The 25,979-nt window shown below is 54.5% G+C and overlaps 10 protein-coding genes across 10 annotated transcripts; 5 read left to right on the top strand and 5 right to left on the bottom strand.

The window, feature by feature from the left end:
* Nucleotides 1-336: 336 nt before the first annotated feature.
* On the bottom strand, nucleotides 337-1,536 carry PG998_000636 (uncharacterized protein; the record flags this gene model as incomplete). Its single annotated transcript, XM_066867454.1, has 3 exons — nucleotides 337-1,251; nucleotides 1,342-1,401; nucleotides 1,474-1,536. 3 exons carry the CDS (start codon nucleotides 1,534-1,536, stop codon nucleotides 337-339), a joined length of 1,038 nt encoding a protein of 345 aa, XP_066735869.1.
* A 536-nt stretch (nucleotides 1,537-2,072) lies between these two features.
* PG998_000635 (uncharacterized protein) lies at nucleotides 2,073-3,607 on the top strand (the record flags this gene model as incomplete). Its single annotated transcript, XM_066867453.1, has 3 exons — nucleotides 2,073-2,105; nucleotides 2,235-3,255; nucleotides 3,405-3,607. 3 exons carry the CDS (start codon nucleotides 2,073-2,075, stop codon nucleotides 3,605-3,607), a joined length of 1,257 nt encoding a protein of 418 aa, XP_066735868.1.
* Nucleotides 3,608-4,143: 536 nt separating this feature from the next.
* On the bottom strand, nucleotides 4,144-4,988 carry PG998_000634 (microtubule/calcium-binding protein; the record flags this gene model as incomplete). The annotated part of the gene is made up of 5 exons (XM_066867452.1): nucleotides 4,954-4,988; nucleotides 4,758-4,869; nucleotides 4,536-4,676; nucleotides 4,293-4,467; nucleotides 4,144-4,228 (listed from the first exon to the last, which is right to left on the bottom strand). The coding sequence occupies exons 1-5, from the start codon at nucleotides 4,966-4,968 to the stop codon at nucleotides 4,144-4,146; spliced, it is 528 nt and encodes a 175-aa protein (XP_066735867.1). The 5' UTR covers nucleotides 4,969-4,988.
* Nucleotides 4,989-6,801: 1,813 nt separating this feature from the next.
* On the top strand, nucleotides 6,802-7,966 carry PG998_000633 (uncharacterized protein; the record flags this gene model as incomplete). The annotated part of the gene is made up of 2 exons (XM_066867451.1): nucleotides 6,802-7,483; nucleotides 7,539-7,966. 2 exons carry the CDS (start codon nucleotides 6,802-6,804, stop codon nucleotides 7,964-7,966), a joined length of 1,110 nt encoding a protein of 369 aa, XP_066735866.1.
* Nucleotides 7,967-9,086: 1,120 nt separating this feature from the next.
* PG998_000632 (uncharacterized protein) lies at nucleotides 9,087-10,242 on the top strand (the record flags this gene model as incomplete). Its single annotated transcript, XM_066867450.1, has 4 exons — nucleotides 9,087-9,119; nucleotides 9,216-9,347; nucleotides 9,752-9,901; nucleotides 10,102-10,242. The coding sequence occupies 4 exons, from the start codon at nucleotides 9,087-9,089 to the stop codon at nucleotides 10,240-10,242; spliced, it is 456 nt and encodes a 151-aa protein (XP_066735865.1).
* A 1,004-nt stretch (nucleotides 10,243-11,246) lies between these two features.
* Nucleotides 11,247-12,410, top strand: PG998_000631 (uncharacterized protein; the record flags this gene model as incomplete). Its single annotated transcript, XM_066867449.1, has 1 exon — nucleotides 11,247-12,410. One exon carries the CDS (start codon nucleotides 11,247-11,249, stop codon nucleotides 12,408-12,410), a length of 1,164 nt encoding a protein of 387 aa, XP_066735864.1.
* A 444-nt stretch (nucleotides 12,411-12,854) lies between these two features.
* Nucleotides 12,855-13,879, bottom strand: PG998_000630 (uncharacterized protein; the record flags this gene model as incomplete). Its single annotated transcript, XM_066867448.1, has 3 exons — nucleotides 12,855-13,082; nucleotides 13,242-13,679; nucleotides 13,772-13,879. The coding sequence occupies 3 exons, from the start codon at nucleotides 13,877-13,879 to the stop codon at nucleotides 12,855-12,857; spliced, it is 774 nt and encodes a 257-aa protein (XP_066735863.1).
* Nucleotides 13,880-14,515: 636 nt separating this feature from the next.
* On the bottom strand, nucleotides 14,516-16,667 carry PG998_000629 (major facilitator superfamily domain-containing protein; the record flags this gene model as incomplete). The annotated part of the gene is made up of 5 exons (XM_066867447.1): nucleotides 14,516-14,818; nucleotides 14,857-15,803; nucleotides 15,856-15,909; nucleotides 15,985-16,338; nucleotides 16,379-16,667. 5 exons carry the CDS (start codon nucleotides 16,665-16,667, stop codon nucleotides 14,516-14,518), a joined length of 1,947 nt encoding a protein of 648 aa, XP_066735862.1.
* Nucleotides 16,668-18,134: 1,467 nt separating this feature from the next.
* Nucleotides 18,135-20,436, top strand: PG998_000628 (sodium/hydrogen exchanger 3; the record flags this gene model as incomplete). The annotated part of the gene is given in 5 exon segments (XM_066867446.1): nucleotides 18,135-18,174; nucleotides 18,254-18,283; nucleotides 18,298-18,495; nucleotides 18,567-19,226; nucleotides 19,283-20,436. 5 exon segments carry the CDS (start codon nucleotides 18,135-18,137, stop codon nucleotides 20,434-20,436), a joined length of 2,082 nt encoding a protein of 693 aa, XP_066735861.1.
* An 864-nt stretch (nucleotides 20,437-21,300) lies between these two features.
* On the bottom strand, nucleotides 21,301-25,629 carry PG998_000627 (Nak nak-unclassified protein kinase; the record flags this gene model as incomplete). The annotated part of the gene is made up of 9 exons (XM_066867445.1): nucleotides 21,301-21,692; nucleotides 21,752-22,879; nucleotides 22,966-23,539; nucleotides 23,589-23,686; nucleotides 23,745-24,756; nucleotides 24,903-25,060; nucleotides 25,101-25,231; nucleotides 25,276-25,365; nucleotides 25,607-25,629. The coding sequence occupies 9 exons, from the start codon at nucleotides 25,627-25,629 to the stop codon at nucleotides 21,301-21,303; spliced, it is 3,606 nt and encodes a 1,201-aa protein (XP_066735860.1).
* Between the last annotated feature and the right edge of the window lie 350 nt (nucleotides 25,630-25,979).

Below are 25,979 nucleotides of genomic sequence, written 5' to 3'. Positions count from 1 at the left end.
CCTTGGCTTATCGCGATAGTTTACTAATAGTATGGAATGTGACTGCTGGGGAATGTGGGGTAGCGGGGTCGGTATTCGGCGCCAACACAAGTGTATAGATAAGTAGTCGATATCATTGGAGACTCAAACTCGCAGCTGTGTGTATACAATGTCCGTTTCATGAGAGGATATAGGCAAACCCGCGTTGGCAAACTGCGGGTTGCAACGATTACACAATTCCATGTACTCCTAACGCCTGCCTTGAAGTAGTCTTCAAAACCCCTGACCGTAACATCGTCGGCACTTCAAAGTGAGAAAACCAAGATAACATCCTGCGTCGTCGAATCATATGGGATGCTATGATTCATCCATTTGTTCATCTTCCTCTTGCTGGCCCCCATTCGGGTTAGATGCCGGACTGGACCCGTCGTCCAGGAGAGCGACCATTCTTTCCAGGCCCTCGACTTCACCCATGGCAAGCTTCCTGCCCTCGCCCTGCCACTCTCCATCCCGGACCTCTCCGTCCTTGCCCAGTTCGAGACCCTGCACGTGCTCCAGATGCCGTCGCGTCGCAGTCTCGACGTATTCGAACCGCTCTCGGCGCCAGGTCTTCCGGCCCGTGGGGTCATCATCATTGGCACCTCCCGCTGCCTCCGCGTCCGGCGTGGGCGCCAGATCGGGTGCCATGGTGCGCAAAGAGGTGGAGAGCGCGCGCAAGGCCTGCAGCTGCGACAACGTGAAGGCTGTCGTGGTGCTCAGGGGCGTGTCGGGGCCGGCCGCCTTTAGGGAGCCGACCTTCTGGTGCAAGAAGGCTAGCGGCGCGGCCTGCGATGGCTCCTGACTGCTGTTCGGCTCCTCCGTCTTCACGTCGCCGGTCATACCCAGGAGACCGCGGAGATCCGACACGAGGCGTGCGTTGCGCTCTTGCTCGGCATGCAGGAGCGCATTGAGCCGCATGCTCTCGCGCAGCTTTTTCCGCAGTTGACCAACCGATTCTAATGTCGGCTTGTCACTGTCGGCGCCGTTGACTGCATTTTGTTGCTGTTGTCCGTCCGCTACTGCTTCCGTCGCCGGAGAAGGTAATGATGAGAAATCGAGGCCATCGTAGTGGCTGAGGCGGATGTAGTTCCTAAGGTCCGGGGGCTTGACGCTGAAGATGTTGCGCAGCACGTACAGCTCGAGCTTGTCAAAGTTCCGGTCGATGTTGGTGGTAAGCAGCGTCTCGAGCTGGTGAGTGCCCGACTCGATCTCCGTCTTGGCCCGCTCGGCATACTCCTCCGGTTCCAGCGCGGGCGGCGCCCTTTCCCTTCACAGCCTTGAAGCCTAGAGTCGCGGGGGGAGGTTCAGGAGACCTTGTTCGACCGAGTTGAGGGCGCGCTCGGCGAGGATGTTGATACTGTTGATAATGTCGTCGATAAGAGACTACATTTCGGGGCGCGTCAAACAACCGTTAGCCAATGGAAGCTTGCAATTTCTCAGCAGACAATTGCTTACAACGGGGGGGTAGCCGAAATGCTCAGTTACGAGCTCGGTGTCAGAGGTGGCCGTCGCCGCCATGGTGGCATGTTCAGAAAGCGTGCTTCTGCGATCGGGTGATGAGGATTATTATTGCTTGAGCCGAATAACGCGCTCTAGATGCTTGGATCGCGATTGATTGATGGTGTGGTGTGACAGTAATTAATTAGCGGGCTCCGCGGGCGACCAGCTTGCTGAGCTGCTAAAATGTCGATATTTGGTTCTAGTTGGAGGAGGGGTCCCCGTCGCTAAGGTGGCCCTCCCTGGAAGGCCCCCCTGTACATCTCCAATGTACCGCTAAGCTGGCATTCGCTTCGGGGGTCTTGGGGGAGTTTGACATGTGGCAGGTGGCTTAGCACTAAATTATACGTCATCCCAGCTCTATTTGCATATGGGTAAGGTGAATTCGTTTCTTCATAGTTGCGTTGGAATTAAGTACCTAAGGTCTCGGTGTCTCCAATACCGCGTCGGTGAGTGAATGATTATGTGTACATACCCTTGAGCCCTATGCCTATTGTTCAACACACACCTAGCTTTTGCAATAGGCAACCCCCTAACTGCCTACCTACGCATTCACCATGTCGGACTGGAAAGGTCTCATGAAAAAAGGGGTGGCACCCCGAAAAGGAGGGAACCTCGTTGAAAGGTCAAGTCGTACGTCTGTCCCTTCCCGCTCCATCCGTGACACAGCAGCGTGCTCTTAGTTTCCTCTAACCCTGCTAACCTCTTATCTACAACAGAATGGGCTCCTCGGCCGGGGCGGCGACCAGTCTGCCTCCAAGTCAGCCAGCCACGATGCGACCCCGATCACCTCCCTCAGGGACCCGGCCTCCTTCGCACCACCCCCGAAACGAGGCGTAGCCCCGCCGCCGCCGATGCCACACTCCTCGGCTACTGGCAAGCCACCAGCTCCGGCACCACCAGGGCGGCCGGCGGCCAATGGCAATCATTACGCAGACCAAGCACAGCAGGATGAGGGCGTGGACGAACCCACACCGCCACCGAAGCCGTACAGGCTCGATACTACCGGGCTATCCACTTCGCATCTACCACCCCCGCCGGGCCGTAGAGTTGGTGCTGATGGCCAGACACCACCGCCGATATCCCCGTCAGTGAGAGCACCACCGCCAGCGCCGCCAGCACGGGGTCCGAAACCGCCCTCCCTCCCCCCTCGGCTGCCCCCGCGCTCGGGCACCAGCTCACCCGTTCACGCCGAATCGCCAGTGCATTCACAACTGCCATCCGCCACCACCGGAAACCTGAATCAAGGCGCCGTTAGCAGACTAGGCCAAGCCGGCATCTCTGTACCCGGGTTCGGTATCGGTGGCAGCAGTAGCAAGCCCGCGCCCCCACCGCGAACCTCATCTCCCGGTGCTAGCAGCAGTAGTTTCAGCAGCAAAGCCTCCTCCCATATGACCGACCTATCCACCCGGTTTTCCTCGCGATTTGGCGGCGGCTCCTCTTCTTCTACAGCTGCCCCTGCTGCCACTACAACTACGGCGGTAGCACCACCGCCAGCAACCACGACAGCGGAAAGCAAGGGCACGACCTGGGCCGAGAAACAGGCGGCCCTGCGCACGGCGTCCAACTTCCACAAGAACCCGTCCTCGGTCTCGCTAGCCGACGCGCGGGCCGCCGCCGGCACGGCCAACAACTTTCGGGAGCGACATGGCGAGCAGGTGGCGAGCGGGATGCGAACGGCCAACAACTTCCGGGAGAAGCACAGCGACCAAATTTCCAGCGGGATGAGCAAGGCCAGCAGTCTAGGACAAAGGTTCGGGGTAGGTGGTGCAGGAGCGGGAGCAGTGGCGGCGGCTCCTGCTGCTGGGGGAGCAATAGCAGCAGTCACGAGACTACTACCACCCAAAGTACCGCACAATCGACGACGACATCCTCGGGGACGGGAATAGGAGCCGGGGCGAGCGGTATGATGGGTCAGCTCACCAACTCCTTCAACGCTGCCGTGGCCAAGAAGAAGCCGGCGCCACCGCCGCCCCCGCCCAAGAAGAAAGCCGGGCTTCTACCGCCGCCCCCGCCACAGCGGCAGCAGGCCTCTTCGACGGAGGACGACGCGCCGCCTCCCGTGCCGATGAGCACGAGGCCCAGTTTTTAGTTTATGAACGGAGTTTCTGGCGTAGAACTAAGGCTTGTATATAATGCGTTAGTGGGTCATCCTACCCAAAAGAGATTTAGATAAACAGACCCTTCATCCCGTGTATACAACAATTTTGCTTGGGTTCTGGTTACTTGCATGTATATAAACACATTGTCAACAGTCCTATTAAAAAAAGTAAGGCTCCAGGGACACCGGAGAGAGTCGAGTTGGGCGAAACATACCACCACCATATCCAACAAGGCCCCTATAAGCAAGGAAGGTCACGTCTCGTCTCACTTTGAAGGTTGGATCGCAAGTACACACAAGGGTCAGTGAATGCAGTGGTTTTGGGGCCCACGCTTGCCTTTAGTCATCAATGCTTAAGATTTCGTAAGTTGCCATTAGCACTTTTGGCGATAGGCTGAGTCTATAGGACGAGCAATCGCAAAAGTGCGAGAACATCAGAAGCCTACCACCCCAAAGTTCCTTTTGTGTGAGCTTTATGCCCGGTATATCCTTGATTCCAATGCGCCCCATCTCACTCAATGAAGAGTTTAAACCTTCATCTCGTTCATGCCGTGCTTCCAGAAGGTGAAGTACGGGGTCATGCCGTCCTCGCGGTAGTTGACGAAGACCAGCCTGTGAGAAAACCCGTTTAGCTGGTTGAAGGGATAAGGAAGATTGGCACGAGGGCTGAACTTACATGCACTTGCCGGAGGCAACATCGTTGTCCTCGTTATCGGACATGTAGAAGTCGTACTCCTTGATATCGGGGAGAATCTTCTTGGCGTAGGCCTGAGCCTTGGTCTTGAAGTCGTTGATCTCGTCCTCAGACTTGCCCTTCTCGGCCATGTGGGCGGCGACGTTCTTCATGTACTCTGTGATCATTTTTAGCGGGTTGTCTTGGGGAGGCCCAGAAACGGGGTGAAGGTCAGGGTGTGCTTACTGCCGAGGTGACCAAGGTAGTCCTTCTTGTTGTACTTGCCGAGGTTGATCAGGCGGAAGGAGTACTCAATATCGAGCTTCTTCTCCTCGTTGTCGTCGGTGCCCTCGTCAGCCTCCTCAGCGGAAGCGTTGGCGCCGGTGTCTGTGGATGGCGGGGTCAGAGATCAGCAACGAAGTAGACAAGGGTGCGAGGGTTGTCGCAGAATGACTGGCGAAAACGTACCGACGTTGACGGCGCCGATGGTGATCATCTTAGCATCGGCCTCGTAGACAACACCATCGACCTCCTTCAGGTCGTAGGAGTCCGAGATCAACTCAGCTCCGGTGAAGACATCCTAAACGATTGCGGGGTTCCTATCAGTACCCAGTTCCCCATCTGAGAGGGGGACAGAAATTGTGTCGTTCTGCAGCGGACTTACAGTGAAGATAATCATGTTGACGGTTGGGGTTGCTGAAGGAGAGAGGCGTAGATGTGAGGGTCGGAAAGAGAGCGTATGCGAACAATTGGCAAAGGGGGACGAAGGAGAGGGAAGACAAGAAAAAGGCGTCCGGTTATGGCTTCGTTGAAGTGGGAAAAATAATCCAGTCTAACGAGGGGCGGCTTTTCGCAAATGAGGGGCAGAAGTCTGATTCTCGCTTTTCACCCCACAGCACTTTTAGGCGCTGCCCAAGACCACAGGGAGAAAGACACACAGAGGGGGCTTGGGGGGTTCCAGACCAGTAATAGCAACAGAATTTTGCACCTGGAGACTGGCCTGGACTGGCAGAAAAAGATTAAGGTGGGTACATAGAGCACTGAAAACTCCAACTCTCAGTGGTCAATAGCCAGCAAATGGAGGGGCTGCTTTCGATCCTGCTCCCAGTGACTTCAACCAGTCACTTGTACATGGTGTTAAAGGGGCAGTTGTAAAAGAAGATACAATTCATACCACAGTGTACTGATCTGATTGAACCTGGATTGAGGAATTGGCGCTGGATTGCAGTAGACAGGAGCCTCCCCATGTAAGTAGCATAGGGTGCAATGTAGGTACATATATCACTGAAGGCACTTCTATCCCGACGCCAAGGGCCTACACGTACAGCTAGCCTCCTTGCGGGATAGCTGCGGACTCTACTGCATATAAGTATAGTATCTACACGTAGGTATATGTACAAGGCAGAATTCGATGTTGGTCGCAAAGGTGACTGAGAACTAGTGCTGTTGACTTATTTCCAGCCTCAATTGGACAGCTCCAATATATGTCCGCATTCACTGCATCAATGCCAGGCAATTCGACCATGGTTCGCAGCTTGATGTCTTACGTACCATGCGACGCAAGCTTGTTGCATACACGTAGCTGGTAGATAGCTGCATTCTCACCATCTACGGAAAGATTGAGCATAATGTGTGATACGAATTGACGAAAATTGCAGCAATCCCGAGATTCAGCGAGCACCCTTTTTTTACATAAGCACGCTCGTCTCAAGTGGGTGTAGACTTTCACTGATTGGTGCCTTCTGCGATGCGGTACCACAAGTCCACACAATCCATCCACAGCCGGTTTGCCACCATCAATCAAACTTCATTTCAAACAGTGAGCGAAGCGCATGGACGGGATCCCTGATGATACTGGAGGAGAAGAAGACGAAATAACCTGGACAGAGAAAGCTGGTGATAGTGAGCAAGCCAACACAGCAACTCCTAGTGAATATCCCGCTCCCATCGTGCCACAATCAAAAAGCCATCGTCAGACGTCTTCGCATTGCTGTGCTCCGTGCTGGGCTGCAACTGCTGATTCGGAGTCCGGGAAGCACGGCTGGGCCGAACAAGCGAGATTGATAAAGGAGACTGCCCTCGGAGCAACTCGGTGATAGAAAGGGAGAGCGACGGCAACAGTCTACAGTCCAGTCCACTACCTATCGATCGCATTGCATGCACATCTCCATCGATCGCATTGGGCATTGAGAACTGATTAATCATCCGCCTTGTCTACCTCAGCTTCTCCCAAATTGCATACCTACTCCCCCATCTGATCTACAACTCAAAAACAAGCCAGACCCTCTACAATCCTTCTTAATCTCTCCCATCTTCTTGCCATTGCCAATTTATTAAAGTCGTACACTCCTTTTCCTTCCGACCCTTCCGAGACTTCTTATAACTGTCTTCTTGCTCGTCCAACCCACCCTGTCTACGTGCACGTCTACGTCTACATCCAATCACCAACAACTATTCACCTTCCGACACCGACCCTGACGCGACTTGGGCCTATTTCTCGATGGACGTCGTCATGGCGGCCAACGTAACGCTGCCTGAGGCCCTGCCTCCGCTACCTACATACGAACTTACAGAAGTCTCGAGTCTGATCCCCGGCGTCGATGACTTCTATGTCTCGCTGATGGCGCCCGTTGTCGCATACTGGATCGTCTCGGGGATTTTCCACTTTATCGACGTCTTTGACCTCTTCCCGCAATACCGCTTGCACACACCTGCCGAGATCACCTCGCGCAACCGCGCCTCCCGATACGAAGTCTTCCGCGATGTTATCCTGCAGCAGATCATCCAGATGGGCGTCGGCGCAGTTTTGGCCTTCCTCGACCCCCCTGAGTACCGGGGCAAGGAGGAGTATGATGTCGCAGTCTGGGCGACGCGCGTAAGATTGGCACAGAGAGCTCTGCCCAACATGCTTGCGCTGCTCGGTATCAACGCGGCCAGCATGGCCAAGAGCATGTCGGCGACGCATCCGCTTCTTGCCGGAGCCCTTTCTGGCGGCCACTATCCCTTCCTGACTACCGGACTGGCCGGACCCGACGGATCTACCGTTCCCGCTTTCGCCTCTTGGGAGATTGCTGTGGCCAAGGTCATTTTCTGGATGGCCATCCCGGCTATCCAATTTGGCGTCGCACTCCTGTTCCTCGACACCTGGCAATACTGGCTGCACCGTATCATGCACACCAACAAGTGGTTATACGGTATGTTGAGACCATATGCCTGATTACACCGGATCTTCGCTAACCAAAATTCTAGCTACCTTCCATTCGCGCCACCACCGCCTCTACGTGCCCTACGCCTACGGAGCACTCTACAACCACCCCTTTGAGGGATTCCTGCTCGACACTCTGGGCGCAGGTATTGCATACAAGCTGTCTCTTATGACGGCGCGCCAGGGTATCGTCTTCTTCACCGCGTCCACTATCAAGACTGTCGATGATCACTGTGGATACTCCCTGCCGTGGGACCCCTTGCAGCACATCTCGGCCAACAACGCAGCCTACCACGACATCCACCATCAAAGCTGGGGTATCAAGACCAACTTCTCGCAACCTTTCTTCACCTTCTGGGACAGCTTCCTGGGGACGATGTGGAAGGGCGACACGTCATTGAAGTACGAGCGGTCGAGAAAGAACGCCGAGAACGCCGTCCAGGCCGAGGCCAAGAAAGCCACCAGCTCATAAGCTCGGTTCCATTCCAATATATCTGCACGAGTTTTGTGCGCTTCAACATGTATCAATATAGGGGCTTTGCGCTTTATTTTTGCGTCCGGGTTTCAGGATACTGTTCTTGAGATGAGAACAAGGAAACGGGCACAGCATACGAGGAGTTTTCCTTTTCTTCTTCTTGTTTTATGAGCGATGTTCACGTCACCACTCGCTCAACTTTGAGTGTCCCTGCGAACCATGTATTACCTTTCGCTGTATACCTGAGATGGGGAGGAACCACACAGCAGCATTGCGACCAGAGGAGTCGCAGTATAACAACATGAGACGGACGAAAGATGAAATTGTCGGAGCACAGAGACGATGGAAGGCTGCAAGGGCAAACGTCACAGGACTGCTCACTACTTCTTGATGCATACAACCGCATAATCATAATAAACAATGAACAATGAGCCAAGTAAAGCTCGCTCTTTCACCATGACCACCTGGACAAAAGATCTGGTGCGTGGCAATACGTATACCTAAGTAGCTCAAACGCTGCTCTCTTGAGCTGATAGACTGTTGATGCATGCAATCAGCTTGAAGAGTAATGGTTGCTTTAGCTTGCTTACACGCTTGCAGGTGTTGTGCTGAGTATACGTAGCTGTAAATCCCTGCTTACTGAAGATAGGAACGTAGTTACTAATGTGATTTATCGGATGAAATTTCACACCGATATGCATACACGATCGGCTTCATTAGGAACCCCGAAAGGGCCGTGGATGACATATCCACCTCTATACGAGTGCTGTAGCGGGGAGATGGATGCACCGGGCTTTATGCGTAACTAGTGGTTTACTATCGTTCGTCTACGGCACATCATCGTCATGGGTCGGGTGTTGATTTGTATTGGCCCCCGGGTTGCTCCTGCAGGCACGTAACGGATTGAAACATGGGGGGAATAGCTCCAATCAGATAGGGCCCGTCCATCCCAAGTTCTCTCTTAGAAATGGTTTCCCTTCTCTCTTGTCTACAAACTACTCTGCCCAGAACGACAACAGCTTGTTATTGACATATACTCTCACTACGAGACGGACTACTATCTATCATTTTCTGTATTCATCAATTGCAAAGACGACTTGCCAGTTCGACGCCCAAAATGGATCTGAACAAGAACTACTCGCTCTTCTCCGTATGTCTAGCCTCGCTCGCTCTTCCCGTCATAGTTTTCTCTCGGTGGCACCAGTATAAGTGCTTTGCTGACCTCGTGTTCTCTTGCTCGCCAAAGATTCCCCTCGCCTACATCCTGGTGGTGGGCTCGGAGTCGTATGGGAAGATGCTCGCCGTCAAACAGCTGGATCGGGCCAACCCGCGCCAGTTCCACGAGAGCATTAGCAAGAACGACAAGGTCGACAAGGTTGTAAGTGTGCCTCTGTCCTCTGTCCTCTGTCCTCTGTCCTCTGTCCTCTGTCCTCTGTCCTCTGTCCTCTGTCCTCTGTCCTCTGTCCTCTGTCCTCTGCTCTACGTTCTCCCCGGGCTCTTCTTCCCTTGGCGGTGCAATGTGGCGCAGTGCTGTGCTCCTATCTGGCATTGATGCATCGCTCCACGACATGGACTAAGCGATGCCGTCTACTGCCTTGGGTCGCTGTAACGCTCGGGGGCGATCGCTTTCGCGTTGTGTACCTGTCCCAGGAGGCTGGGCCACGGAGCATGCAGCTTTAGCGACGAATTCATCATGATTACTACCATCAGTACCCATCTGCACGGGTATCGCCCCGGAAGAGGACGACGATGAATGTTTAGCTGACATATGGGGAAAACAAGACCAAAGGCCGCATTCTCCGCAGCCACGCAGCCGCTCAGAACGGCTACGAGACCCTGCCCCTGTTCACCGGCGCCGTCATTGCCTCTAACATGGCTGGTGTACCTACGAGCACCATCAACCTACTGAGTCTCGCTTATCTCGGCAGCCGAGTAAGTAACACACGCCCTGTCCTTCATTCCGTTTTTCAAATCGGGAAGCTTGATGTTTCTTTGCTCCTCTCTGGGTGAAGGGGGTAGAGTGGTGCTTCTCGAAATAGAAACAGGAAGATTGCAGGAGGACGACGTTATTAAGTGGACGGTATGTGTCGATATCAAGAACGTGAAATTGCTGACCTGGATTACTCACACAGGTCCTGTACAACGTCATCTATATCCATCTGCAGGAAAACAGGAAGTTCGCAACCCCTCGCAGCCTTGCGTGGATGGTTAGCATAGGCTGTTGGTTCACCCTCTATGTCCAGGCCGGCCTGCGAGCCATGCGGGCCAGCTAAGCAGGGGCAAGTTCGATATCCACGGATTATTTGTATGAGGTGTTCTGCGTGTGTCGTGGATCGGTCGTACTCCATGTATCGTTTCTCAGCGAGCTGAAGGTCGATTTGATGATGATGGGGACCTGCATTTGGCAGGCGACGCTGTGTCGCCGTTGCTGCCCTCCGTGGTACAACTTGGAGCTGTAATGTTACGTGCCGAGTGTTGCCTTATTTTCAGTCGTGTCACGCTGTTACGACACTCCCTTTCTAGGACAAAACTAGATACGCTCACAAGTTCATATGGAAGCAAGAACGGCTACCCATAGTTTCTGCAATGTAAGACGCGCCGCTACGTGTCCATCTGGTGTGCAAAGGGAACAATAACCTGGCTGACGTTGGACACCCCTGGATTAGGAACTTCCCAGGTATGCTCGTCCCTGCGAAGAATGCGGAACACAATCGACCTCGCCTGTAATACAATCCCATGGGCTTTGGTCAAGAGCCCAACTCCGTCCACCTTACCAGACGGATGCTGTGCGTCTCTCTGTAAGAGGGACATCGGACGGCTTCATCAACAATACCAAAAGAGGCCGAAAAGGCCAGATTTATCCAGCTGGCTATTCACCTTGGGCCGAGACTATTCTTGCCGCTGAAGCAAACCGTTTCAGGGAACACAGATCAGTTGTTTGTCTGGCACGTCGTTCGACCTATTGACGACAATGTTGACGTACTTTCCAAGATCTGGAGGTTCTCGAGGCTCTGTATATGTCAAGCTCTCAGCAGTTATATTCTGCAAGAACCTCTCTCTATCAGGTAGGTGTCTCTCTTGGGTAGTATGAGATCATCAGCACGTAATTATAGGGCTCTATCAAGTCGACACCGGTAATCCCCCCCCATCTTCAGCCTGTTCTCGCCAGGTTCTGCTGTCGGCTCTGTTACCGACCGCCGCCGCCCCGACCCCTTTGACCGGATACCGTGTTCCCTCTTTCTACCTCTTACTAGGTAGTAGATCCCCATTTGCAGCCATGCTCATCCCGCTCCTGCTCACCTTGCCCCTGGGCATCATGGGCCTCGCTATGCCCCCCAGGGCCACGACCACCCCAGCGGCTGGATCTGGAAATATTGAGCCGCGCGCCGCCCCGCCCGTCATCGAGGTGATGACCATGACCTGCCTCATGCCTGGCGACGACGACGACGGGAGCAGCAGCAGCAGCACGTCGTCTTCTTCTTCGACTGGCTGGTCGTCGACGACGGACGACTGCTACTACTGGGGCGACTGTTCCTCCAGCTCCACCGACTGGAACACCACGCCCGACCCTTCCACGTCGACGGCCGACTGGTGCAGCTTGTTCGGCTGGGACTGCCCTGACTCCTCCTCCACCTCGGCGTCTTTCTCCGACTGGCCCTGGGAGACTTCGTCGTCGTCTACTCCTTGTGCCCCGTGGGACGATGACTGCTCGGACTTCGCGACTCCCAGTCCCACTCCTGAGACTAGCTCACCGACCCCGAAGACCACGACCACCTCTAAGAGTTCTACTCATCACGGACACTCTTCTTCCCCCGCGTCGTCATCGTCGTCTACCTTACGTCCGGCGCACGACGAGCCCAGCGTCGCACCGATCCCTACTTCCCTCCGTCACCTGCCCATCCCGCCCATGAAAGCACCCGAGGGCCCCCGCAAAAGGGGCGCGCCACCATCCCCCGGAGCTCTCATCAATTTCTACAACAAACTGCGCAGCGGGGGCAGCCAGCAAAGCCAGCAAAACAAAGGAGTCGAGGGCGTCCGCGCCGTCGAAAAGATCTCCACCGAGACCATTGTCATCGGCGTCAGCTCGGACGGCACCCCCTTCTGGACCTCGACCGAGTTTCCAGCCGACGACTCTTCGTCTTCGTCTTTCTTCTCTTCTTCTCCTTCGTCTACTTCCTTCTTCTCGGCCAACGGCGCCTCTTCCTCCTCTTCCTCCTCGGATGCCGCTTCTAGTACGATGGGGATCACGGTCACGACGCCGGCGCCGCAGTTTGTCACGATCACGGCCTCTTCGTCATCCTCGTCATCGACGCTCCGGTGCGACGACGAGTTCTGCAGCGATGGGAGTTCGTGGTGCGTCTACTGGGCCGGCATCACGTCTTGGGACGCGTCCAAAGGGCCGGTACCAGGGGAGAAAGCTACTACCATAGGGACTTGCTAAGTGAGGAAAAGGGAGGTCGGCTACGAAGGAGACTGCTAGGGGTTACCTAAAGCTTGTCTCATGCTGTAATGAGGGTTGAGGGGCTAGGGAGGATGTGGCAAACGATTCTGGTAGGGACATAGTGTGTTGAGTTCGATCTTTTCGCGGTAGTAACAAACCCCCTTCCTTTACGTTCCTTTATACACGGAAAGCCGTGGTGCATTCGTTGATAGTGGGCGGGCAGACTATCTATAATACTTGCAGACAAGACAAAACATGTCTTCTATCTGACTGGTAACATCAGCAATAATGAATGGCCCTTGCTATTGAATCGATTTCAGTTCGCACTTGAGATAACACCATAGGGCACCTACCCCCTATCCACATTCACCATCTTACGGCATGCTGAAGGATCAACAACAGTACCGCATACCATGCCCTCTCATTATCTCGAGAAATCAAACCTCAAGCCGGACCCCCGACGGCCGTGGTGATGGAGCCACTCTCAATGTAGACGCCCGAGAAGTAAAAGTCCTCGGTGGCGTCGTTGTAGCCTGAGCGCGGCAGCTCCAAGACCCCCAAGTGCCAGTCGGCGCCGTTGGACGACGTCGAAGCCGAGGCTGGCTTGACAACTTGGGTAAGTGGCGCGGCGCCCTCCGAGTGCCAGAAGCCCACAGTGTTGGCCGAGAAGTCCTGTGGGCGCGCGCCATGTTGGTCAGTCTGATGAATTATCCAGCAATACGAGCAGGAAAGGAAGGAACTACAAAGAAGAAGTAGAATAAAGGACAAAAAGAGGGCCAGGGGAAAGGGGAGAGGGGAGAAAGAAAGAAAAGAGATGTAGGTTATACTCACAATCTCGTACGCGACGTTGTGCCAAACGCCCGCCTTCCACTCCGTCTTCCACTTGCTCTGCTGCGAGATCATGAACTGGAGGTTCGGGTTGCTAGTGCCCGACTCGCCCGAGATCCAACCGTACTTCATCTCGGTGAAGTGGGACTCGAAGAAGTTGATCTGGTGCTCGCGGTTGGTCGAGGGGGCGTTGGTATCTTTGCGCATCATGCTGAAGTGGTACCAGACCTTCCCCTTGTTGATGGCCGCCGTCGTCTGCGGGATCAGCTCGGTCCGCCGCATGTTCTGCCCGTTCCAGTACGCAGTGCCGTCGAGGGTGAACTTGGCCCCCTGCTTGGAGACCGTGTCGTTGGGGTTCTTGTAGGAGGGGGACAGGTTGACGTATTTCTCGACGGTGCCGGACCCGTGGATGTAGTATTGGTACGGTCCTACTTGGTTCCCCTAGACCGCGACAACATAAGAGGCAAGATGGTCAGTTTCCTTTTGCTTTTATTTCTTTTGAGTAACCAACAATTAAAAAACATATGGCATACCCAGGACCATTTGTTCAGGTCGGCCGAGGAACTGAAGTCGTTGAAGCGGCCATCCCAGATAACGGCCGCGCTGGCCAGCTGGGCGAGAAGGGGCGTAAATACTTTCATGATCGTTTTAATACGTACGAAAACGCCTGGCTGAACTATGACGAACGGGCTTCCGAGATAAACGTGGCAGTATGATCGTCTACCTTAAGGAGCTGGTTGTCGTGCGAGTGATCACTACACCTGAGGGCGTCAAGGGAGTCTTCGTCCTCGATTATATATAAACAAGGATGCTACTAAGTGACCTTGCCACAACCAGCAATATCCTTGTGATTCTAGACTTCCTGAAAAGGGATGGCATAAATATATCACGGGCTTCAGCCTCCGGAATTGCTGTAAGTGATATACATAGTGGAGGATGGTATGCATATGGCTTTAGCCGGAATCGTCAAGTCAAGACGGGGCGGGTGGCGCCTATGATCGACACAGGAGCTGCCCTAGTCAGGCCAATAGGGAGCCGCATAAGCTACCGAAAGTTGCCATGTTCGGTGCAGCTGTGATCTCAAAGTATATGCTGGTTCGGAAAAGAAGGGAAAATCAGCCGGTGGTTGCATTGATGGTTGATCATGACTCGTATTGAGCTTTCACCTTAGAAGCCAAAATATGTTTCCTAGACGCCATATATGGTCCCAAAACATCAACTCCGTCCCTTTCCCCACGCCGTGTCACTTGAAAGTTTGCGTCCTACGAGGGCGTTATTTAGTACTCCAGACCGGCGCCAAAGCTGGTGCTTCTTGCTATACCTGCTCTCTGCATGCTGGTCCGGGGCTCATCCATGCTCTTCTTACCGTTCTCCGGATCCAATAGTCCTTCCCCTTCTTCAGCTGTGACCAGCGACTCAACCGGCGCCATCTCATCCTTGATTAGGTGGACGAACCAGGCCGCGATAAGAGTGAAGATGCCACCAAGAGCAAGAACGACGGCAATGCTGTGATCGCCGGGAGTTCCCCGAGGCTTCTGGAAGACCTTGAATATGATGCTGGATCCAATCGTAGCCAGGATCTGGGGGAAGCAATTGCCATGTTGTGAATGCCGAGAACAACTCCTGCCTTGTCTGTATCTTCATCGTTTTGCAGCGAATGCTCTCCTTCTAGTATGGTGTTCGCGGCAGGGGCCGAAGCGTCGCCTCGGCCCAGAGTCTCCATATGCTGCTTCCTCAAACGGGCTACGGCATCTCGTCGACTTATCTCGGCGCTGATGATGGCCCACGGTGCCCATAGAGTCAAAGCCCACGTGATGCCAACAAGCCCGATGAGGGCAGTTGCCGCCTCGACGGATCGGACAAGCACCGTGCAGAACATAGCCCCCGAAAAGAGTATGTGGGAAAGCATCCAGGCCCGACGCAGGGTGAAGCCTGGAATGACCAAATAGTCCAACCATGTTTTCTTGGGAGACTCCGAATGTACGATGACTCCAGGCACCTCAGCTGGCGCGTTGCCGACGGCGGCGCTGTCGTAGGTTGGTGCGATAAAGAACGGGAGGAGGACATTCGTAGCCAGACTGCAGATGGCAAAGATGAGGAGGGCAAAAGTACCCACCCGGGTAGCTTCCTCGTAAAGACGGTCGAGCTCCTTGGGCGTCATGTGAGGATTTGCTTCCAAGAAAGGCTCGATGTAGATTTCCCCGATGTAGGATGAGGTGTAGAACAGCATAGGGAAGAAACCAACCCAGGCACAGAACTGAACTGTGCAGACCTTTCTGATCTGCGGAGGCAATCGCTTGATCGACGTAAAGATGGTACGGAAGAAGGCCATTATGCCTGCTTGTCCCTTCGGCGCCGGTCCATCAAGGTTCGGATCCCTCTCATGAACCAAGACAACGCTCACAATGATGGTCAAGCAGAGTGCGATGCTGGCAATCGCGCAGAGCACCTTGAATTGAGTGTCGCCCAACCACCCAACATATCTAGGGAGGTCGATGTATCCCGCGCAGTAGCCAAGGATGTTGCCGAATCCCACAATTCGGCTAGCCATGGAGTTTGCGGCTTCTATATTGAAGTTAGTACCGATTATACACACATGACCGAGAATGTGACGTACCTTGTTGATGCGTTGGCGCGCAGTCAACAATGAAGGCTCTTATTGCAGCTTGTACTAGACAGACCCTGCCGTTAGATTCTTTCTCTCGAGAATTTCATGATACGCGGCGTCATAGGGCTGGGCACATACCTGTGTTGATGGCAACATCCAAGATGTACACCCAGGCCACTGCGACTACAATGATAGACACCTTAACGCCGTCCGACTCCGGATCAGCGCCGAACAGGCCAAGGAAACCCCCGACGATTTCCCTGGTCCAAGATAGAAACACAAGTGAAACGGCTGTCGCAACAGCCCCACCGACCATGAACGGCTTTCGCTTCCCCAAGGAATGCGACAGTTGTCGCTCAACATTCCAATGTAGGGCTGGACTAGGGTACCCGTCAGGGGACCAGCGATCCAGACGAGAGCCATCAGGGACTTGCTCAAGCCAAGCGAAAGCAGGTAGGGCGAGCCGTTGGAGAGCTCCACCGACCATGCGATCTGCAGACCACCGATGCTTATGGTTAGGAGGATGAGGTACCAGACACTCTTAGTCCTCTGGGCCTCCTCCTCGCTGTCATGGTGCCCCGGGGTCGTGCAAAGCCATCGCGTCCCGCATCGACCGGCGAAAGCAGAGGGGAATGTTCGTTGTTGTCGTTGGGCGCTTCGGTGCCCATGGATTCATGGGCTAGGGTATCGCCCGATAGCTCGGCATGTCTGTCGAAAGCCGGAGTTGTCTGGCCGATGGCGGGACTGGCGGACGCTTTAGTTGTCGAAGCTGATGACGACGAAGAGCTAGGCGACGAGGAGCCCGACAATGGCGAGACCATGCTTACTCGGGCAAGCGACGGGAGAGGTTGGTAGAGACAAAGTGGTGAGTATACTTTCAGCGCATGAGGATAGCACCGATCATATTGGGTTTGCTAGTGGGCTATGGCTGGCGCTGTTGGGTATAAATGGCACAGAAAAGCTGTTTGGGAAACTAAAGTAGTTGGTCTTGTGATGGGCCGATCAGTGACAGTTGACAAAGAAGCAGAATGGCGTCACGCGATGGGCGAGTACGGAGTTGGATGTCCACGAGATTACTTAATGCTTGGGTGGAGGTGGGGCCCCGGATCCGCGGGCTGCTAGTATCAAGTGTGGAATCGTGAAATCGCGGCACAACAAAGACGATGAGTGAGCAGTGGCGGTATATGGCAGGCAGGAGTTTGGCTGGGTTTATATAGACAGGCTCCCAAGCAGGACCGATTACGGTTGGTTAGATGGAAGTGACGGTGTTCTGGAGTATGAGTATTGCATCTTGCATCTCCAAATGATAAACAAGCCCGAGTCGCATCGAGCTTTCTCCCCCAGGTCCCACGCCCATTCCATGTGTCGAGGAGGGGCCCTACGGCCCTACACCACTTGGGGGTTAGCTGCAGGAACTTGCTGGCGATCCATAGTCCGTAGCTTAAACCATCCCGCCTTATCAATTCCATCTCGTACGCGTAGTACTTGCAACACCCTGAATGACAGTAGCGGGCTGCACGGGATCGCTGGAGATATCAAATACTTGTACATTGTCATCCCATAGTGAAGTGACTCTTCTCCCGAGCTCAACACCTGTTTACTCGACATCGGATTTTGGCAGAGGGCGGGGAGGGCGGCCGAGGGGCTGGTTTCTCATTAGTCAAGTCTCGACGAGTTAAGCTCATTGATTGCCGTGTAATTGTTGAGTCATGAGCAACTTTACCATTGTGTCGTATAAGTAGCGGCAGGTCCTGCACAGGTCAGGCAGACGGGCTGCGCTGAATAAGGAGAGGGGAGCACACATAGCGAGAGGAGGACAAGTGGTACGCTATGGCCATGATTGGGCCACAGTCAATCAGCAGGGTCGGGGCAGCTGCCACAGCTACTCCTGTTAGGGCAGCTTACTGGCTACTGGCTACTGGCTACCACCAACTGCTGCTACAGCCTACAGCACAGTGCAGTACAGCCAGTACGTACCGACGTTTATTACGTTACGTGGCTGCAGATCAGGCTTGCGCGAACTGCCAATTTGTCTCGGCCAACTCCTCCAGGCAATCGCGATAAATTCGATCTCGACAAGTCGTCGTCGCTGATTGATGATAGCTGTCAATCCAAGACCCGACACTCCCTTTTCTCTCTCAACCCCACGAACGCTCTGCTGCAGATAGCATGCTGCTGTCATGGTCCAATTGATGCGCTTGCTAATGACCGGACTTTCACTCTCGACCCAGGCCCTCATATTGTTGGATCACCAACCATTCCCGACCTGAGCATCCAACCAGCCCACCATGTTACCTTACGTGGCTGGCGCAGCTTTCGAGCTTGCCCGTATGTCGCCTCCGCCCAATGCCAATCGTTTTGCCCTCTACCGTCCATCAGCTTAGCTAACCATGGCTATCTCGCACAGGGCGCGCCGCCGACGAGGGCGATCCTGAAGGTGCGACTCCCCAGCTCGGCTCGATCCAATCCATCGTGGGACCCCAGTACTAACGTCGCGGGCAGGAGGCGAAGGAACGAAAGATGAGATCGCTTCGTCATGGGCCATCTTCATCAACATCATGCTCCTGATGCTGTCCCTCCTCACCAGCTACATCCTGCAGCAAAAGAAGATACAGGCCATACACGAGACCGTCATCTCCATTTTTGCAGGTATGCCTCGGACGAACAACCCCTCCTTGCCTGGAACCAGGCGGCTTCTAACATCAATGGCTACTGCATAGGCATGACGGTAGGGCTGATCTTGAGAGTAACCTCGGACACCGGCATCCGACAACTCGCCATCTTCGACTTTCAGATCTTCTTCAACCTGCTTCTGCCGCCCATTATCCTGAACTCGGGCTACGAGCTGCACCAGGCCAACTTCTTCCGCAACATCGGCACCATCTTGACTTTCGCCTTCGCTGGGACATTCTTGTCTGCCGTCGTCATTGGTCTCCTGTTGTACCTCTATACCAGCCTGCCCATCGAGCCCATTTCTATGAGTTTCGTCGATGCCATTTCAGTTGGCGCTACCCTGTCCGCCACAGACCCCGTCACGATTTTGGCTATATTCAACAGCTACAAGGTCGACCCGAAACTGTACACCATCATCTTCGGCGAGTCCATCCTGAACGATGCTATTGCCATCGTTATTTTTGAAACTGCACAGAAGTACAAAAGCGAGGAGGCCGCCAAGTACGGGTTCCTTGCCTTTATGAAAGGTGTTGGCGAATTTTTAGTCGTCTTCTCCGTCAGTTTGGCTATAGGCGTTCTTATCGGCATAGCGACCGCCATCATCTTGAAGTTCACGTATATCAGGCGGTATCCTCACATCGAGAGCTGCCTGATCGTCTTGATCGCCTACTCGAGTTATTTCTTTTCCCAGGGGTGTGGCATGTCTGGTAAGAAGGATGGAACTGTCCAAGCGCCGTTGACTCACAAGCTGATCTCCTCGCAGGTATTGTGTCCCTGCTGTTCTGCGGAATCACACTCAAACACTATGCCTACTTCAACATGTCGCGACGTACACAACTCAGCACCAAATACATTTTCCAGGTGCTCTCTCAGTTGTCCGAGAACTATGTTTTCATTTATCTTGGCCTGTCTCTCTTCACAGACGAGAAGCTTGTGTTCCAGCCACTACTCATCATCGTCACAGTAATGTCAGTCTGTGCTGCACGATGGGTGGCCGTCTTTCCGCTATCGAAAGCCATCAACTGGTTCATCAGCTACCGCGCACGCCGCAGGGGCCAGGAGGCTACCGAAGAATTGCCTTACAATTATCAGGCCATGCTATTCTGGGCTGGGCTCAGAGGTGCAGTCGGAGTGGCTTTGGCCGCTTTGCTGACAGGCCCGAATTCGTACCCCCTGAAAGCCACGGTTCTGGTCGTCGTGGTGTTGACTGTCATTATCTTCGGCGGAACGACTTCGAGAATGCTAGAAATTCTGGGCATCCGCACGGGTGTCGTGGACGAGGTGGATAGCGACGATGAGTTCGACATCGAAGCGGCCCCCGGAGGCTCGTACTATAAGCGATCCGGGACCGGCATTGGCTACACGCCACGCGCCAGAAACGGGTCGGTGGCTCTGGGCCGCGTCGACACTAATGGCAAGCGGCCGAAACAATCGGAACGGGGAAGCTACGTGTCAGGCTCGAGATCCCCGTCCGTCTTCCCCCGACCCCAAAGTCTGAGTCGGAAGAATACGAAAAATAACCCGATGGCGGACGATGCCGAGCGCAGCGACCTGCTCGGCCCCAGCAACAGCCTGACGGACTCGGACGTGGGCAGCGACGTCGACACATCGGACCTGCCACCGCCAGCCAGAAAGCCCCCAAGGAGGAAGTCGAGTCCCGTGCTGACTCCCGGCGCCACCTCGGAAGAAGAGGACTCCGTCTTACGCTACCCGACATCCGGGCAGAGGAACCCGGCGCCCGTCACGGCCTCCTCGGCGATCCGGCAGCTGCTGAGCTCCCACGACCCCCAAGCCCTGTTCCGGCAGCTCGACGAGGACTTCATCAAGCCGACGTTGCTGCTGGACGGTCCACCGCCCGGTGGGCCCGGCACTGGGCCCCCTCGAGATGATGATCATCATGCTGCTGGACCGAGTTGAGAAGATTATGGTTGGGAAGGGAAAAGAGGGATGATAGACCAAGGAAATCATGTCATGTCATGTCCTCCGTTACTTATCTCCCGCTCCCAGAGGCATTTTGAGCGGCGTTCCGGGGTTGCTAAATCGATTTTTAAATATACTTCCATGAGGACTAGAGAGCGTAGATATACTACATGTGGATCGGATCACTTATTTGGACGTTTACCTTCCATTCCCAGCGAGACTTCGCGTATACTACCACCTGTGCGAAGAATATAAGTGTTGGTTGTCCCACTACTTGAGGTTTTTTGCTAGGTGTGTGTGTGCGTGCATGCGTGTCGACGCGAAAGTCAAGTAATATGGCCAAGTCTATATTATCGTCACTTTCCTCTCGAGCCGTGAAGCCCAGTGGTCTGTTCAAGGGGCCTGAAGGACGAAGGCCATCATCATTCACAATTTCTCTCAAGCAGTTATTTAGGAAGTGGAAATTTCCTTCGATAAGTTCCCGGGGCCTATCTGTATCTTTCTTTCGAAACCACCGTGGTCGGGGGCTCGGGGCGTAGGATTCCAATATGTCTATGTTCTATCATGTTTGTTTATTCAACAAATCTCATCCCTCCCCAAGAAACCCCCTTCTTATTCTTTCTTTCATGTTTTCTCTTCCCATCTCATCTTTGAATCTTCCACTCCAAGCTCACCTCTCTGCTTGCTTATGACCAAAAGCGCGCTTATGTTGTGACACAAACACACCTGGAGCGCAAGGCTGGATTACTCCGACCTCCCAGCTATTATGCCAATATCCTAGGCATTATGCCATATTTATATGATGTCTTATGTGGGAAAATAGTGTGAGGGTGATAGAAAACGGGTTTTCCAATGGTGATTCTATCTCCTAGCATCTTCAGCCCCACCAAGATCACGCTCCACCATCTCAATGGCGCCGAGACTAGGGTATCGCTTAGCAAAATCGCGCATGTAGTCATCCTTCTCCTGGGGCGTCATGTCCAGGCCCGGCTGGCCTGGCATATCGAGGCCGATCAGCTGCTCCGATGAGGCATTGGGTCGAGCAGAGGAAGAAGGCGCCACGTTGCCCGAGGGTTTATTGGGCTTCGTAGGCGATCGGCGGCCGCTGCCAGTCGGTATGTTGTTGAGATGGGTAGGTTTCGGTGGCGCGCTAGGCTTGTTGGCAGTAGAGGGTACCGTTGGCCGAGCAGAAGACGACGAGGGGGAGTCCGAGCCGGCGCTGGTCGGTACGGAATTAGCATGCCGCGCCCGCGCTATGGCATCGGAAGAGCTGGTGACAGGCTTTGCCGGCGGCGCCGCCCTCCCCCAGCACCGACGATACCCGAAGGCTTCGGCGGGAGTTCGGGGAGTGCCTTGTCGCGAGGGGTTGTCTGTTGGGCATCGGTGAACCGACCATAGCCCTCGGCGGTTCGTTGCGGCGGCGCAACCTTCTGACTCTCCTCAAGGAGGTTCTGGACCCTATTTTGGATGCTTACGGCGCGAGACACGCCACCAATGCTCTTGGGTAACGGTGCAGAGGCCGCACCACTACCGCCCATTTCACGAGCCGCCATCCGCTGCCGGTACTCGGCTGCAGCGGCTTCAACCCGCCTCTCTTCTTCCGCCAGTGCTTGAGCCTCGAGGTCCCGGCGTTGTTCGGGTGTAAGCTCTTCTTGATCACCCAGCATGCGCCCATCGTCACTCCGGCCGTCAGTAGCTTCCGATCCTGCTATGGGGGTGAGTGGCATGTTCAAGTCGCGCCGCTCCGATTCCCTCAAAGGCGATGGTGTGCGGGTAGGCTGGAAAGAGTCCTTTGCTTCAAAACGTTTGAAAGCATCACCGAACTTTCCTGCGAAGATGTTCTTGGTTCCCGACAAAGACCCAAGACTCGAGTTTCGCTTCCCGTGTTTACTAGCCTTGTCCTTCTTTCTGTTCTCTGACTCCTCCAGAGATCGTAGGAAGTCCACGTTCGATTCGATAGTAGCGTCTTCTTGGGGCTCCAACGATGGGGATGGCCTATTTTCAAACTGCATGGATGGTAGACCAGGTGATCGCATCGGCTTGGGCGCTGTTTCCTTCTCACGCAGGTAGTCCAGGTTCGACTCCAGGTAGGTGCTCGCGGGCCTAGGTCGACCTACCAACGAGTTCGTCTTGGAGAGAGGCTCCATAAAGTCGGCACTAGGGCGCCCACCTTCGAGTGATGGCCTAGAAGAGGAGGGTTGCCTGCCATGCAACGCTGGCGATTGAAATGAAGGAATCCTCTGTGTTGCAATGGGCCGCGACGAACCCGTGTCCGCCCGCAAGTTTTGGCCGGCGACTGGTGTACCCGTTTGCCTGGGAACACTAGACGATCTAGCATCGTCGGAAGATGGGAAGCGATAAATTGGGGGTAATCTTTCATAGGCGGAGGTGTACCAGTCATCGTTCCTGTCGACACCATATTTGGTCGAGACGTAGGGGACTGGGTGGCTGGTAATGGGGGAGAAGCAATGGCTTGCAGTTCAGGGTTGTTGTTAATGATGGCCGAGGCACGGCTCATTTCCCTACCAGCCGGCTTAGTAGGTGCCGCTGCAGGTTTGTTGAAAGATCCAAGAGGCGATGAGGTCCGATCCAGCTCTTTTCCAGCAGCCATTGATTTAACCCGGCTTTGCGTAGTCCCTGAGATAGCCGGGGCAACGGCAGGCTTCGTGAAAGCATCTTCTACCACCTTCGCTGCCACTTGTTGCTCGAACGCTTTGGGCCCAGCAGGTGATGTTGGGCTGTCAAAGTCGAATTTGGAACCTTGATCGTGCAAAAGTGAAAACTGGTCAAGCGATGGGAATCTAGCCGCTATCTCGTCCACATCCTGCGGTTTCGCTGCATTTGCATCTAGAGCAGCAAAAGGATCACCGCTGGTCACCCGTAGGGGTGAGGGACTTGGCCTGGGGGCCTGTTGTGGGGGAGGTTGATTTGTGGCAGCCGGTAATCTACCACGGCGCATGGGTGCGACTTCTGGTATTACTTGCTGCTGCTGTGGCGGCGGAGCGAATACAGCGCCGACCACAGGAGTACGCTTACCTCCTGGATCGGGTACAGGCCCGTCTGCTTTACTAGACTCTGGTTGTGGGCGCGTGGCATATATCTATATTCGGTAAGCGCATGCTACGCAAGCAGGGTTGTGGTATACGTACATCTGGTATGTGGATTTCGCGGCCCTGCATACGCAAGCCTTCTTTCAAAACTTGATATACATTTGGCCTGGCTTGCTGGTGTTCGCGCAGCATGGACGCTATGGCATAGTTAGTAGCTTGGCCAGAGTATTGATAAGGGGCAGGTGTATGTATTACCGATAAGATGCTTCAGCCTGTCAGAAAACACCGGGTAGCTAGGGAATTTGAAGCTGGCGTTCAAAATAGCGAGCTGCCCTTGGTCCTCGAAAGGGGTCGTGTAGTAGCAGAGCTTGTAGAGCAAGACGCCGAGAGCCCATATATCAGATTTCTCGTCTATTGGCTGTTTCCGGTAGACATCTACCATCTCAGGACTGCGGTATTGTAATGTTGTGTGCCTCTGGACGTCTTCGTCCATAAGTCGGCACTCGACGACGGTCTGCGGCGCAGGCTTTGGGTTCGCTGCTGAGCCGAAATCGCAAAGCTTGAATTTCCGCCTCTGGCCGACCATGGTGATCAGCACGTTCTCGACCTTGAGATCTCGATGCAGCAGCGGTGGCTTAAGGTAGTGCATGCAGGCGACACCTTCGGTAACGTCGGTGAATATGTTTAGGATCTCGGGCTCGGTCAGCCGGTGCTGGAGTCGTGTGTTCATGAAGTCGATCAAGCCTCCGCCGTCGCAGAACTCCATAAGCAGAAACACTTCGTAGCCACCCCCTTGCATCTCGGATGCATGCGAGTCGATGTACGTGACGATCGGACGGTGGCCTTTCAGGCGCTTCATGGTTTCGACCTCGGTCCTCATGCCGCGCAGGGTATCCCTATCGGGCACGGCAACCCTCTTCAACACGGCCATGTCGGTGCCGTCAATCGGCCGCGGGAGTTTGACCAAGTATACATGTGCAAACCCGCCCTCGGACAGGTACTTTTGTATCACGACTCGGTGTTCGCCGACCTGGATCTTGGTGCCGGGGGCGAAGGTGCCAGCAGGTGCAGCGGGTGCTTGCACCGCCATGGGGGCGCCGTATGCGGCGTGTTGTTGCTGGCCATGACGAGGAGCCGCCATGGGCGCCGTGTTTCCGTATGATGCCATGACGGACTGCTGGCCCCTTTTCGGATCGCCTCGCTGTCGTTTCGGGCTCGTCGCGTATGCGGAATTCCCAGCAGCCGCAGGAGAGCGGATGTTGCGATGCTGGAGTGTTGGAAGTATAAGTGTCGCTCAGCTTAGCTGGGGAATGTAGGGGCAAGGCCCAGGTGTTGGCAGCAGCAAGCACAGGGGGGAGAGAGCGTGAGTGTGCGGGAGGGAGGGTTCGGGAGGGCGATTGGCCTGCGAATCACGGCATTGAAAGTGGTCTCGGAGTTGATCAGGTAAATTACATCGAAGGTGGCATCATTGACGGGGGAAAAGTGCACGATAAAGCTGAGCAAGAAGGCGCATGCAAAAGATGCTTGGTCGTCAAGGTTACCGGCTTGGTTGGTAACAGTGGCATCCAGGACTTGTTGACTTTGTCTGGATGCTGGATGCTGCCTACGTACCGTCAATTAAACATGCTTGTACCTTGTCCCGTCTGCTGCTGCCCGAGTCTGGAGATTCCTTATCCGAGGGGGGGCAGCAGAGCAGCGAGGGGGGCATTTGGGCATTTGGGGGTGTCAGCAGCTGGCCGCCACTGATAAGATACAGGATCAGAACTAGGTCGAACTCCTGACCGACTTCTCCTGACTCCTGAGAGGGTCCCAGAGAGGGGCAGAGGGGTCCAGGGAGGCACGAACAATCAAATGGTCGAAACCGCATGCCTCCAAGCTGGTGATTGTGTCAGTATGCCGACTCTTGCTGGATAGAATCCATGGTTCTCAAATGGCCGAGCACAAAGGCTGATCTGATCCTCTATCCATCCAGAATCAAATGACGTCAAATGGTTCAATCAAGCAATCAATGTCCAAATTGCACCCGATAAACCGTTACCTCGGCCACCTGCCAATCAGTAAATCAGGGTCTTGCATTTCCATCTTTCTTCAACGTTGCATCAATCAACGGTACACACCCACTACCGATTCCCGGGTGCATCTTCGTCACGTGAGGCCCCCGTGAGAAACCAGGGGTCCAACATTGAGCAGAGTTTGAGTCGCTATAACAGAAAGAAAGAAAAAAGAGCTTTCCTTTTCCGCGGATTCCCATATTTGCTTCCAGCTTGTCGATTTGTCTATTTGGCGGCGCATTTGACCCTCCCTCTGATGCGAAGGGTATGGAGCTGGCGGTGCTGGCATTACCCTCAAATGCTTTGCTACTCAACCCCTTGAGCTGAGTCTCAAGGCATCCCACTTGTCCAACGGACGCCTGATATCTTGCCTTCTTGGTATTGCCATCATCCACAGCTACTTGTGCGCGTGCGATCGCCTCTGCTACGACATGCCCTT

The sequence above is a fragment of the Apiospora kogelbergensis genome, assembly GCF_038363985.1.
Source record: "Apiospora kogelbergensis strain CBS 113332 chromosome Unknown utg000001l_segment0_segment0, whole genome shotgun sequence".
NCBI classification, from domain to species: domain Eukaryota; kingdom Fungi; phylum Ascomycota; class Sordariomycetes; order Amphisphaeriales; family Apiosporaceae; genus Apiospora; species Apiospora kogelbergensis.
The sequence above is the reverse complement of the archived record's forward strand: the minus strand, read 5'-3'. Positions and strand labels throughout refer to the sequence as shown.